The 14,836-nt window shown below is 44.9% G+C and overlaps 1 protein-coding gene across 1 annotated transcript; it reads left to right on the forward strand.

Moving 5' to 3' along the window:
• The first annotated feature begins 8,416 nt into the window (after positions 1–8,416).
• LOC137791832 (protein Wnt-7b-like) lies at positions 8,417–14,592 on the forward strand. Its single transcript, XM_068587018.1, has 4 exons — positions 8,417–8,489; positions 9,550–9,816; positions 12,895–13,166; positions 14,113–14,592. The coding sequence occupies exons 1-4, from the start codon at positions 8,417–8,419 to the stop codon at positions 14,590–14,592; spliced, it is 1,092 nt and encodes a 363-aa protein (XP_068443119.1).
• Positions 14,593–14,836: the final 244 nt, after the last annotated feature.

Consider the following 14,836-nt stretch of genomic DNA (forward strand, 5'->3'; position numbering starts at 1 on the left):
CCGATGACTGTCGTCTTTCATTGCACCTCAATAATGTTTAAAAGCAGGCCCAGAAAAACTAAAGCTAACACAAACACAGAGGAGGGAAAAAACTGCCTCAGTCCACTTTTGGTTTGGGCCGATTCCCACAGGTTGCCTCACTTGTTAGCTGCTTTCTTACGCCGGACCCAAAAGCACAATCCCCCTCAGTCTCACTCGAACACATAACAATGCCAGGAATGGCTGCATTTGTGCAGTGCGACCATTAGGCAACATCCGACGGCCTAATTCATTCAATTTCTCCCTCCGCCGTGCCAGCACAATTGGCCTGAAAGGGCGCAGGTGGGGGGCAGAGGAGGCAGAAAATGCAAGGAAGCTAAAGTCGGTCACACAGTTGTGACGTCTTCAGAGCCAGATGGGTTAAAGAACGGGACATGGGGCAGACAATCGAGAAAATGGTGTCCTTCAGGCGAACCCAGCAGGACTAAAACACACACACACACACACACACACAGGGCTGGACTATATCTTTAGCAGTGAACGGTACAAATGACCGGATCGCATGGCTCGACTTTCTCCCCCTCTGCAATCCCCTTTCTCTTTCTCACTTTCTTTTCCTCTGGATGACCACAAACAGCCATTGTCACTGCAGACCACGAGAACAATTGGGTTCTTATGCTGCGGCCGGTCAGGGGACGGGAGGGTAAACTTTAAGTAAATTATAGCTCCAATGGCCTGTGTGGTTCGGAGAGGCTGCGCTTTGTGCGAGAGGTCCTGCAACTAAAAACCACCAGTTCAGCACTTTTGTGTGCAAATGTCCACGACTCCACGGCAAATGCAGACTTTCTTTCTTTTTTTTTTCCGCTTTCGTTTTCTCGATCGCAAACACTTCCAGCTGACAGAGAGGGCTGTTGAGAAGCACAAGTAGCTCCTTTTGGAAAGCACTCACACTTTCTCAATTATACTGAGTCACATCTTAGGAAAACTGAAAAGGTCCGAAATGCATGAATGCAGGGCAAAGCAGTGCTCCCTGTCTCCCTCCTTCCCTCTCTCTCTCTCTCTCTCTCTCTCTCTCTCCCCTCCTTTCCTCTTTGAGATCGAGGCTCCGCCTGTCCACAGTCCTCCCGCGCTCCGATCACTCCACCCTCCCGCCCTATCCCCTTTCTACATGACATCATCTGCACATCTGTCGTCCCAACAGGGTGCTGGTGACACAGACAGCCCACAAAATTAGGAGAGCTCTTTCCCTTTGCCTTTGTCACCATCTCTTTCTTTCCTTCTGGCTGTGTGTTTCTTGCTCTTGATCATTCTCTCCCTGTCCCTCTGTCCTCCTCATTCTTTCTCCCCTTTTCTCTATAGGTGCTTTTCTTACTTGTTTTTCCTTTTCTTCATTCATTCGTTCCTCCTTCCCCTTTTCCCCGTGCTGCATGATGTCCTGTAATACGCTTGCGTCTGACCGTTTCCTACAACGTGACACGCACATTTGAGCAGGAAGGAAACAGCCATTAAACTAAATGATCCATTGGCCTGACCTCAGTCTTGACCCGTGTGATTGTGCGCAAACTCAATCAGCAAGGTCAGCACTAACATGATGTGACTCTTACGGAGGCTTTTTTTTTCTTCTTTTCTTTCTCGACTCGCTCTGATTTGAGCTATTAGAGACTGCTAATAGAGTTAAGAGGTTGTGGTTATATCAATTTGTGTGTTTGTGTGTGTGAGAGAGCGAGAGGAAGAGAAAGAGAGTGGGAGCGATTTTGTGTGTGTTTCGGCAGTAAGGCCCAACCCATAAAGGGCCAAGTATCTTCAAGGGAATAGAAACTTACAGAAGTGTAACACATGTTTGACTCCCAAAGCCCCAGTGCAATAATTCTCCTCATACAAATTACTAACAGATCAAATCAAGTCGAGCTGGATCAAGCCGGCTGCAGCGGAGCCACAATCCTTGGTGATGCAAATTCTCCAATTAACAAAGTTTCCTTTAAAATATATATATAAAAAAGTACTTGATATACTCTTTCATTTAAAAAAAAAAAGTCAAAATAATGGACGTTTACAAGTAAAAAGATACATACAATACATATTAAAATTGAAATAACCACAACTAAGAAAATAATTTGCTGCTGGTGGTGGACTTTCAGCAGGAGTTTTAGTTTTGGAGTCCTGATCTGACCCGAAGCAACTCAGTCACAGATTGCAGCAGATGGAATTTGAACCAGGATTACACACGGGGGGGTCGTGATGCCTGATGACCAACACACGCAGACCCAATCAAAATGATATCGCAAATTTACATTGATTTTTGTCTGGATAATCCCCCTTAAGTAATTCTTACTAATAGGCATTTTTGTGTTGGAAACAGCATGTTGCAAAATGACAAAATGTGTCCCTTTCTGTTAATAATAAGCACATTATCTAGATGTGTTCTTGTGGTGAACACTGAAGCAGCTCTGATGGCTTTTGAACCTCATTAACATCTGGCTCGCATGCATATCTTTACGTTTAGATACTTTACTGTAAATGAAAACGATGGCAGTATAGGATATTAAACACGATGCCTTTTTTTACATGTGGGTGATCAGATTGCTCTAATTCTGAGCAACAAGTTGAAGGAGGAATACACACTAGGAATAACTTTTTAATCTCTGAGGTTTAAACAGATTTATGAAAAGCAATATAGAACATCTTTGATCACTAAAAGCGTAGAGATTGTAACAACATCTTTGGTGTCCCGTGTTTGCATGAACAAACATGGACGTTTCGTCGAATTTCGATGATAGGAACCAAGATGGTGGAACCTCTGTCGGGTGGTGGGAACGACGGGCTGCTGTACACGGCTTCTCCTGTACTTTGGAACAGAGAAGTAAAGAGCCCCCTTGAGGATCTCAACATTACTCACTTCATTAATTTGTGCCTCTGAATCCTGAGACGGGATAAAGCCAAAGTCACCTCCGGATTGACACTAAATATCTGAACAGAGTGTGAAATAAGTGGAAAGAGAATAAAGCAAGAGAGATTCTGTAGTTTAAAGATGACTTTGAATGAATGTGTTTCTTTCATTTGATACTAAATGATACAAACAGAACGTGAGGATGAAACGTCTTGAAGCGTATGGATAATGTAACGCTAGCGTCTCTTGTAATAAAGCGTGTAATAGCTGCTTTTCTCATGTCATGAAAGACAAAAAGCTGGCTCAAGGGGAGTCAAACCAGAGAGGACTGAACTGAATGAAAACCTTCTCTGGGGCTTTGTCTCCCTCTGCAGGTAAAACGGAGTAAAGACAGTTTGACGACAAAGAAAGAGTGAGGTGCAAAAAGGATGAAAGTGGAAAGAAAATAGCAAAGCACTGCATGCAAACAACATTTTAATGAAACAGTATGCATGTTTTGATTCCTATTAATCACAGAGGGGGATCATTTCCTTTGTTGGGAGCGTGTACTGTGCATGATTTATGTTTTTGGGGTTTGGAATGCATACGACAAATTGTGCATTCATGACTTCCTTTAGATAAACGTGCATACCAAAGATATCACACAGCCTCGCAGCAGTTTTGACCTGCTTATCTGAATGTGAGGACTTGTAAATACTCCTTTCTGCAGTGAGCTGTTGATGGTGTTGACTTCAAGAACCACCTCTAGGGATGCCGTGTAGCCCCGTTCTCAACATCTGCAACATGTTTACGACTCCAAATCGATATTTCCACACCAAAAAGATGAATCCTTTTTACGTCATAAAAAATAAAATACACAAAAAAAGGAATAATTTCTGCAGACTTTTATATGCCTCGTGGCATTGTTCATCTGCTCTCCAAAAAGGTTCAAGATGCTTCAAAGGCAATAATTGCTCAAAAGTGGAATTGTTGTTCCTCAACATGGAAACAATTTCCCGCTGTCAGCTCCGTCGGGTCCCATGAATGCTCCAAACAGTTGGAATTAGATTTGATTACAAAGTAGTTGCTTTTAGTTAGTCATAAATATTCTCCCGCCCGTTAACCCCCGGGGTAGTTTTGTTTTTTATCTGTCACACTCCATAATCCCCCCGCAGTGTGCGCGGGACGATATCCCACCACGCTCGCATTCCAGCATGTGTTTTACCCCATTTCACATATAGGCACCATGTGTTTGTCTTGCCACATTACAGTCTAAACAATGCCTCTGACATTGTGGCGCAGCTTGAAAGCCACATGAGATGCATGTAGCTGCGTGCCCATGTGCACTTGTCTGACCTAAGCGAATGAAACCCATCAGTGTGTGTTGGGGGATCAGAGACACACGATATATGAAGCCGAGGCCTTTGATCCGCGTCTTTTCCCATCTAATTAAAACTCAAATGCCGTACGTAAAGAACAGCTTTGGCGTTATTTGATATTTTGCTTTTCGTCAACAGTCTCAACACTGTCAGGCACTCAGCCCCGGCCCATCGGTTGCTATGCATGCCTTTCAAAATGGGTCGCACACGCAGAGTTTTGTTTTTAAAAAAGGTGAACTTAGCAAACATCACTGAAACAGGAGTAAACATTGATGGACAGCAGTTGTAATAAAGGAACATGCACACGATGTGTTTTCACGACGGAGTCTGATTGAGTTTAAAAATAACGTTAAGGCACAATATGATCACAATATTTCAGATATCTTCCATAACCTTGATATGTCGAGGACAAAGAGGTGTTCACTGACTTCCACACAAAAAAACAAGGATTATATCTATATTTTATGTCTCTGTCAGGTGTAACACCACGTTGTGTTGGTTTTATTCGACGGCTGTTTCCTTTTTTAATGTGGTGTAATTGTGTAGCGACAGCTGACAGTAGGCCTCGGGTGTGTGTGTGTGTGTGCGTGTGTGTGTGTGTGTGCGTGCGTCCTCACGCGGCCTCGTTAATATGCCGATCGAATACAGTTCGCTGGGTGTTCTTTTATCTATGATTCGTCTTTGACGACCGTCTGAAAACTAAATGGGTTTCAGTGACATCATCTTGTCCGGTCCACACAATGAAGCTAGAATATACGGTATTAGTGGATTTTGTAAATATTTCATCACCTAAACCACTTTGCTAAACTCACTTCTCCTGTCTTCTTACTGAAGGTGTTTTTCTTCTCTCGTAAACAGCGTGGACACATTCAAACAGGACATTAAAGTACGGGACACCGCATGTGCACTACAGCAGTGTTGTTACTTACATTACAGAGCTGACCTTTGTACAGTCAGAAGTCACAAAGGCTGCGCTCTATGCATGAATATGAGGGTTATCGGTCAGCTGGTAGCCAGTGGTTGTGAATCAGGAATGAAGCTCTGCCTGAGCTGACTGTCTGCTCCATATATTCTAAACAAGGTGCATGTGCATTCCTGAATATTTCTAGTTTTGACACACAAAATATCACATTACTACGCTGCTATTTGTCTCCCAGATCAGTTGATGGGTGTGTGAGCGAGCGCCTTCCTCTCCACTTCGCACTGCGTGAGCACGGGATTGTTATGTCTCACACTTTCAAGTATGAGCCTGGCGATTCTGCAGAAAATTGTCACTTAAGATGAATTATCAGATGTTTAAGATTATGTGCAACAACACCGTTTCCTCGACAACCGCTCAGGGACTCGGTTGTGGATTCTGGGCTTGGGGACAAGATGGGCCCGAAAGCCCAATGAGTCACAAGACACCATTATTAATCGGGACTTGTTTAGGCCTGCGTCCAGCTTGGGAGGGGGGTGGGGTGGTAGGCCCTCTGCGTCACCGCTCCAGCTTCTCCCCGCCCGTCTCCAGGCCCGTCACTCATCATCAGGATGTGAATACACCTTTAAAACCTGACAGCTTTTCCCAATAGATAAATTGAAAACCCCACGTCGTGTTGGTTTTTCATCACTGACCTTACATCTTGATCAGCGGCAACAAGCGTTCTCGCGAGGCCCCCGAACGTCCCGAGGCTCCGTGTTCGCCTCGCCTTCTGGGTCGAAAATATGAAAAGAAACAGATATCGCGGTGCGAGCGCCAGGACAGTGAGTGCACGCTGCTTAAGTGCTGTCTTGGCTTTGGATATTGTGGTTTAGGAGGATTATTTGGAAAGAAAGAGAGAGGTAGAGGGAGTGAGAGTAAGAAGCATACAAAATATACACACACGTATATACACAAATGGTTCTGCCTCCGCTGACCACGAGACATTATCTGTGAGTTGTCCGCTGAATTAGTCGTTGATGGAGGCCCTGCGACGAGGTTTCAGCAGCCAAGAGGGTCCAGTTAGCGAGAAAGCAGCTCATATCTGACTGCAGCTACTGTTGAAGAGAGCATAACAATCAGGCCAATCTCATAACAGCCAAGTATGAAAAGTATTCTATTATTTTGTACTTTTTATACACCACTGCAATCTCTCAAAAACGCTTGTTTGGAAGCCGGAGAGAAATTAAATTAAATTTCAATCATTTTCTAACGCCAGGGTCTTACTTTTGTTCAGATTTATATCTCACTGGAGAATGGATCTTATTAATATTATCGCCTTGTGGTTAGTTGTTCTGCTCAAAGTAAAGCTCAGAGTGTCTCACATTTCGGTCTCCAAAATGTCAACAACAAGGGAAGAAGACGTGTACTTTGTCCCTTGTCCACTCCATGAAGTAGACCTATAAAACTCCTCATGCTTTGAAGGAGCCGTGGAACTGAACCGGATGGCCCCCCCTCCCATTCTACTTAACAAAAAAAAAAAAAAACCTCTTTAAAGTTCCACAGCAAACAGGGCGCTGTTTGCAAGGAACATCTTTAAAAGGACGGATCGGTACACATTCCTTTTGTGCCGTCCTTGCTGGCTTTTCCCTCCGCTTACATCTCAACGCTCCACTTCAAAGACGCCGGGTTTAACAAGAAACGTCACCATGCAGAGGAAAAGTCACGTCTATATGCCACACAGCGCCGAATCAAAAACTTCTCCTGCTTTCCAAGATTCTCACAACAATGCTGCCTCGTTCATTACCGAGTCAAACTTGATCTACTTCATCTTGCTGATACTCAACTATCCGGTGCCGGGCACTGCGGCATCAACGTCGAGCCAGATGTTTTTGGGGTGATGACATTTCCTTCATGCTGCCACATGAGGGCGTATTGTTGGTGATGCACCAGCAGAACATGGGAGCTGAAAGACCACAGACTCATCAACTGACTGACTGAAGCTTTTCAGCCAGCATAACAAACTGAAACTACTAAACCCGCACTTTTGGACTTCTCAAAGTGCAGAGATTTATAATGCATACCAGGTGATGCATGTCATACCAGTTCATCCACACTGGCTTCCACCAATGGCTATTATTATCACCCTTCTTTGGTAACTATTTTCTCGGTTCATCAATTAATCGTTTTGCTCATATTAAATGTCAGAAAAGGTCTCCACATACACATTCTACATTTCCAAAGCCCAACAGTCATTATATATGTTTAGATGCCTTAATATAAGACAAAGAAAAGCATCAAACGATCACGTGTCCACAATATTTCAAATAGTTACTGAATAAGGTTTTTAAATAGTTGTCCTCTCCCGTTCTCTTTGGCCCTCTTTCCAACCTAAACAAACTATGTGGTAACTCCATGTTTCTTTAATATATAAAAAAGACAACATGGCACAATAACAACCAGGAGCTATGTGTAATACATGAGATAAGTCACGTGAGGTCATTTGGGAAAGTGCCATGGTCACTCTCTTGTTCAGAGACAAGGATGAAGACGTGAATGAATGATGGTGGACACTATTACTGAGAAAGGTTTTCCTTTTGATTATTACAGAAAGATTAAGATTATTTCACGCGTAAAAAAAAAATGCATTCAAGATTTATTTGGGGTTGCATGGTCGAATGATTGCACCTAGAGAGACGGTCACAGGTGAGAAAGAGGTACAACGAGAGAGAGAGAGAGAGAGAGAGAGAGAGAGAGAGAGAGAGAGAGAGAGAGAGAGAGAGAGAGAGAGAGAGAGAGAGGAGGTGTGTTGGGGGTGGGATGCGGGGTGCAGACTCGTCCCGGGGGCTGTTGCATCGGGAGAGGCAACTGTGTCACGCACCCGTCCAAAGTCACAATAGTCTCACTTTTGGAGACGTGAGCGGTCCTATACTACATCCGGAACCCAATCTGCCCCACCTACCCACCCACTCTCTCTCTCTTTCTCTCTCGCTCTCTCCCACCCAGTCCTCTATCGGTCCAGGTGGCAGAGCGCACTTCGGCCGTGGGATGCAGCCTCTCATCTCCAGCACATGGACAGCGGAGCTTGGAGCTGCCGCAGCGCGCCACGGCTCCACCAGCTGAAGACGCCACCTCTCCGACAGCGGAAAGAAGAGACGACACTCTCCCGAGTTTAACTCTTGGACAGCAAATAAATTTAAAAAAAGGATATAACTTCTTACCCACCACTTTTTTTCTTCTTCTTCCATTTTCAAACCGCGAGCGAGCAGAACCAGTTGTGTTCAATGCGCAACCATGCTCATCATCTCGTCCCGCAGTGCGCTGCTGTCCGTCTACTACCCGCAGATCTTCCTCATCCTCACCAGCGGTAGCTACCTGTAGGTTTTCTTATCAATGCACTTCGTTACCTTCAAACACACGTTTAGGTTGGCTCGTAGGTAGTTGCGCCTTACGCGCAAAGTTGCCAATTTACGCACGGGGCAATTCGCTCGCACCTGGAGAGCATTAGCTGTTGCAGGTGTTTTATTAAAATCCCTTTTTTTTATGTTGCTAAATGTTATTCAGCCATTGCGGAGATATTGTTTTGGAAAAGGGGAAAAAGGCTATGTTCAGTCAACCCAAATTTAGAAAACATTGTGTCTGTAATTCCACAGTGGAATCACAGGCTATGTTTTTTCCCCTCATAATATGAGCAGTTATGTCATTTTCATTCAGACATTTTGTCATAAATCGACTCGTTATTAAGAGTCAATGATGACTTGACTGAATGAAGCCAATGTTTAATGCACCTGATTCGTACATGTGCACGCAGCTGATGAGATAACCTGCTCTTATGGATTTACACATTACACCAGAATGACTTTATCGTAGGAGCACCTCGTCAGACAAGAGCCATAATTGGAAAGCAGCATATGGAAAAGAGACATATTGGACTACTTCATGCTCTGCCTATAGGCGCGGGCCTATGGAATGAGCTCTTTCTTATGGCATTAAAAGACCCAGGCCCTCACAAAGAGAATGATTGCTGCACCATACATGCCTCTCATTCATAACAAGGGCAGGCCCTGGAACTTAAAAATAGCTGTGGTGGTTCATGTTTTCTGTAACACGGAGAGAAAGACAGAGCCAGAGAGAAATGAAGTGGATTTGGACCCAAATTAACTATTGTTCTCTTTCATGTCTTTATGAAGGTCCATTAGCTTATACAGAGAGTCTGCTCCTATCTTCTCATTTGATCTTGACTATTTGGTTTTGTCTTTACGATTTGTAGACTGGCAACTGTAATGAAAACTTTAGAAAAAGAAGATTAAAAACCTGACTGTTTATGGAAAACAAATCTCATAAATCTTGTCCCAAAGAGTCATGTTCAACCGATTTGAATTCCAGGACCCAGAATGCAAACAATATGCCGTGGATGTTGTTTTCAGGTTTCTCCATTTCCCTTCTCATTGTTTCTCTCTGCTCCAGGGCGATGTCCTCTGTGGTGGCTCTAGGTGCCAACATCATCTGCAACAAGATACCGGGACTGGCCCCCCGTCAGAGAGCCCTCTGTCAGAGTCGCCCCGACGCCATCATCATCATCGGCGAGGGCGCCCAGCTGGGCATCAACGAGTGTCAGTACCAGTTCCGCTACGGCCGGTGGAACTGCTCGGCCCTGGGACAGAGGACTGTCTTCGGACAAGAGCTGAGAGTAGGTCAGTCTGTTTGAAACGCAGCTTCTTTACGTTGGTTCAGACGTGTCTTTCTCAATGTGGTCGATAGCAAAGTAGGCAGAGTGTGGGGGGAGAACGTTTGCTCAGGATGTGTTTGGGCATTTCTATACCATTATTAGAGATTTTAACAAGAGATAGATAACAGGAAAGGAGGGGAGAGAGATGGGAAATTACATGAAATATATGTCCTCGGCTGGACAACTTTCTAAGGAGGCTAAGGTTCAAGGTTGGCGCTTTAAACCTCAGGGGCAAAACTGGTTTTACCTATGTTACTCTCCAGATAAAGTAAATCCCTGCACTGTTTTCACAACAGTCACTCTAGACGCATTTTTCCGCTTTGAGGCACGAGTGTGGACTGACTTAATATTAATGTTAGGTATATTAATTGGCCAAACCAAACCGCAACCGAGCCGTCTGTTGGTCTGTTTTTTTTTTCCCGCAAACCGGACTGTGCTACGTGTGTGTGGATGAGCAAGGTTCAGCCCTGGACTTGTTCTCGGCGGCATTAGAAAAAGCTGCAGCTCAGCTCAACTAAGTGGCATGAAAGTTTTAAAGATGGGCGATGAAGCTTTGACAAAAGCATTTCTGTTTGGATTACCACATGTGGCGACCGCAATACATTTTCTGCCTCTCCTAAACACAAAAAACGACAACTCAAGGGCCTTGCAAGTGTCCCCGAAGAACATTAAATCTGTAGCTCATGTGTGTGACATCACTGTGCTTGCAACACATATTGTCACAGCGAAGCAGTCCTCAATGGAATGTGAAGACTACCTTATAAAGCAGGGTCGGACGCCTATCTGGGTGTGCCATCAAACCTACTCAATCTATAAACACACAAGCCAACACATCTCCCTGCTTATAGTCAACATTCCTCCCAGTTTTATTTCTCACAGAAGCCCGTTTGCTCCTAATGTGAACCTCTTATATAAATTGTATTTCAGTCCGAAATGTTTTGTTGCGGTCCTGCTGCGGGTTTGGATCCATGTTTAATCTAGCAGCCCTGGGAGCAATCACTTTCTTCTACACGGGACACAGGCAGACAGACGTCTGGATCCCTTTATTTCTTTTGTCAGAGGAAATGTCTCTTTTCTCTTGTGGTGCATAAACGAGCTTGGAGAGACGCTTAGGACCCCGGCTTATAGGCCCTTGTGTGCTCTCCTCGCAGACACTTCAACCAAATAAGTGCTTTGTGGAAGATTAAATCCTATTACATCTGTGTAAAATATAATTAAAAACTGTTAATTATTTTACAAACCCATAAAGGCAGATTTCCTTTCATCTCCATGGATTCTCAGTGAGATTGGTTTTCCCCCTTCGCCATCTCCGTGTCCATTGCAACCCGGAGCCGGCCCCGCCTCTCGTGTCACTAACGTACCATCCACCACTCCGTTTGATGGACCTGCCGGGGCCTGTGAACGCATCGAGCATTGAGAAAGAGCAGAGAGATTCATGCTAACCACTAAATGAAGTCAGCTCCAGCAGCTGGATGGCAACAATGGAGCACAGCGTGCACTGCCGCACAATCAAAACAAATCACAGTGCGAGGAGATGGCTGTTTGGCTATCGCATGCGACGGATGCCTTGAGAAATGCTCACCATACAATATATATCTGAATGGGTCGCGGATCCAGCCTGATGAGAGAAGACTTCAGGGTTTGTTATGAGTTATGGACCAGGGGAACCGCAGGCCCGATGGTTTCTGCAAGTGAGTTTGTCAGGTTGGAAGAGAGCCATTAGAATCGCCTCTACCAGAGACGCCATGCATTAATACTCTGGGCTGTTCGGAGGAGCGGAGGCCCAGCAGTATCCTGATTGGAGAGGGAGGATATTCTATACCCAATTGTTTTGCCAATGAATTAATTCCCCCCTCCGTGCCATCAATATAAATGTGTTTATTCTGTAGTTCAAATGGTGACATGCAAAAGCTCTGTAATGGAGGGGCACATCTAAGTCAAGCCCGGCCACAGATTATTTCAACATGCAACACAGCGAGTATCACTTGCTATAATAATGTGGACCGCAGAAGACAGACACAGAATGACACGTAAGCCGCGTGAGAAATTCCATTGATGAATAATATTAAGACACAGCAATGCTGCGAGGGCCGATCCAGGAGAAAAAAAAGCTCCACTTGTCAACCAGTAGATGTCACTTTTGTTGTCTTCACTGTATGGATTATTGTTCTAAGACAGTGACATGAGTTTTTTATCAAATCAGCCATTTGTTCCATGCCAAATAAGTACATCTCGTGATTGTAGAAAGCTGTGTTTTATGCAAAAAAATGTAAACACCGCGTACATTAAAGACAAGTGGAGAAAGAAACATGGATGATACTTTGTGAGAAGGCTCCGGGAGGAATGTGGAGTTTTCTAAGATCCTGGAAAAATACTTTGATATATTTTAAAACACCACACCAGACAAAATACAAGAATACAAATTTAATGCATTGGCGACAATGTGGCTCAAGAAAGGCAAATTATTTCCATATATTTTGGGATTGTCACAAACTGTAATACTTGAATGGCTTTTATGAAACATTGCGCACGGCATTGAAGGCTAAAATACTCTCGAACTCAGACTCTTTATATGGGCCACGTTTTGTTTTGAAACGGACAACTCTCTATAACTCCCAAATGTCCTGGTGGAAGATTTACACCTTTATTGATTTAGTTCAAGTTCAAGATGAAATAACCCCGATGACGTCATCAGGGTTATCTCACCGAAGACATTTCACAAATGTGTTCATGGACGGAGTAGTACTTCCCATAACAAGTAAGCTGAAATTCATGTGTAAAATTGGTTCCGTGTTCCTTTAATTTAACATTCTTTTATAAAGGATGAAGGTCAGACAAACTTAAATCCTCCTGCTGGTGCTACATCACACATGGGCATGCAACTTTTGCCATTTGAGGTAAAGTACTGCAAGCACTGATTGTAGAATTACTAAAAAGTAGCAACAGAAAGCCAACTCAAATCAAAGTACTTGTAGTTTGCTTGGAGAAAGTACTTGTACGGCTTCTTTCCATATTCACTCAGATTCTGCTCGTTTCTCTTCAGGCAGCAGGGAGGCAGCATTCACTTACGCCGTCACTGCAGCCGGAGTTGCCCACGCAGTGACCACGGCTTGCAGCCAGGGCAACCTCAGCCAGTGCGGCTGCGACCGCGAGAAGCAGGGCTACCACGACCAAGAGGAGGGCTGGAAGTGGGGAGGCTGCTCGGCCGACGTCAAGTACGGCGTGGAGTTCTCGCGCCGCTTTGTAGACGCCCGTGAGATCAAGAAAAATGCCCGCCGGCTGATGAACCTGCACAACAATGAGGCAGGGCGAAAGGTAACGCCAGCCAGTTGGACCGCACGGAGGACGTTAAATCGGTGTCAGATATGTCCAGAAGGAAATGCCTGATTCTGTAAAATGGCTTTAAGTTATCTGTTGTGTACTGGCATTATTAACTATAATTATAGCGGCCTTAAACTCAATGCATAAGTGATTTAACTCAGCTGCTGTGCACTAGAGTGAGAGTGTATGTGTGCAAAGTGCAAAACGTGGCTGTAAAAGCTGCCAAAATGGAGTTGTGCCACGGCCTTACAGTCCATTCACTGAATAACTCCGCGTCAAGTGAGGATAGAGGATATTATTATCTCTCTCCGCCGTTGCTTCCGCTCACAAAAAGCTGCCAATGTCAGAGGACAAATGACCCCCAGAAGGGGAAGTCACCGATCTGACAAACAAGTTACTCAACGATCCAATGACTCGATAATCATACATTCGTATAATGAAAACGTGAAGGTCATCTTTTTCACATTAACATCAAGCTCAGTCACGAGGGCAAACAGTCACCTGTCAATTTTGTCATCTAAAATATTTGTCTGGTATTATAATATAAACCTGGCTCAAACCGCCACGTAATTCTATACGTGTATGGTTGCACAACAGCTCTGGTCACTTCTCTGGGGCTGTCACGCCATTATGTGGTCTGAAGAAAGGTAAAGTTAATTAGAGACTACAGTCTTGGCCTATGAGTTATTTTCCCCAGGTTTTTTGACATAAAGTTGGCATACTGGTTGGAGTGCTGAAAGCTGAAGTGTCCGCAGAAAGCCCCGCTCACCAAAGGAGACGGATGTGAAGGCCATGCGATGGCTATTAACCGTTTCAAAGTCAAGCTATGGACGTGTGTAAAATTACCATTTCTGTATTAACCACATAGAATATATTTTCCGCTCTTTAACCATCTCTTTAAAAACTATACAGACCTAATTTCCACTCTCTGTGTGCTCAGGTCCTGGAGGAGAGGATGAAGCTGGAGTGTAAGTGTCACGGCGTGTCGGGTTCCTGCACCACTAAGACCTGCTGGATCACCCTGCCAAAGTTCAGAGAGATTGGTTACCTGCTGAAGGACCGCTACAGCGGAGCGGTTCAAGTGGAGCCGGTCCGCGCGTCGCGTCTCCGCCAGCCCTCCTTCCTCCGACTCAAGGAGGCCCGGGGCTACCAGAAGCCCACGGACACGGACCTGGTGTACCTGGAGCGTTCGCCCAACTACTGTGAGGAGGACACGGCCACGGGAAGCACGGGAACGCGGGGCAGGCTGTGCAACGGCACCTCGAGCCACACAGACGGTTGTAATTTGATGTGCTGCGGCCGCGGTTACGACACGCACCACTACACGCGCATCTGGCAGTGCAACTGCAAGTTCCACTGGTGTTGTTTCGTCAAGTGCAACACGTGCAGCGAGAAATCGGAAGTCTTCACATGCAAGTAGAGGGAACGAGGAAGTGGGGCGCCGGGAGCAGGGGAGAGGCTGGTGAAAGTGGACAATGGTTGAAGGTAAGAGGGTTATGGCAAAGTGGGAAATGAGATGAAGGACTTGGAAGTATTTATTCAACAATTTGCACATTTTTACATCCTATTTTGGAATTCGTTAAACAGAGAAAGCAAAGCAGACTTGAGGGTTAGAGAGGACTGAAAAACACTTCCTTTGCGCGCTGGTATACAAAACTGTGACA

Source organism: Clinocottus analis, unplaced genomic scaffold (genome assembly GCF_023055335.1).
Source record: "Clinocottus analis isolate CAN_PGR_092001 unplaced genomic scaffold, fCliAna1.0.p SCAF_20, whole genome shotgun sequence".
In the NCBI taxonomy this organism is placed as follows: Eukaryota; Metazoa; Chordata; class Actinopteri; order Perciformes; family Cottidae; genus Clinocottus; species Clinocottus analis.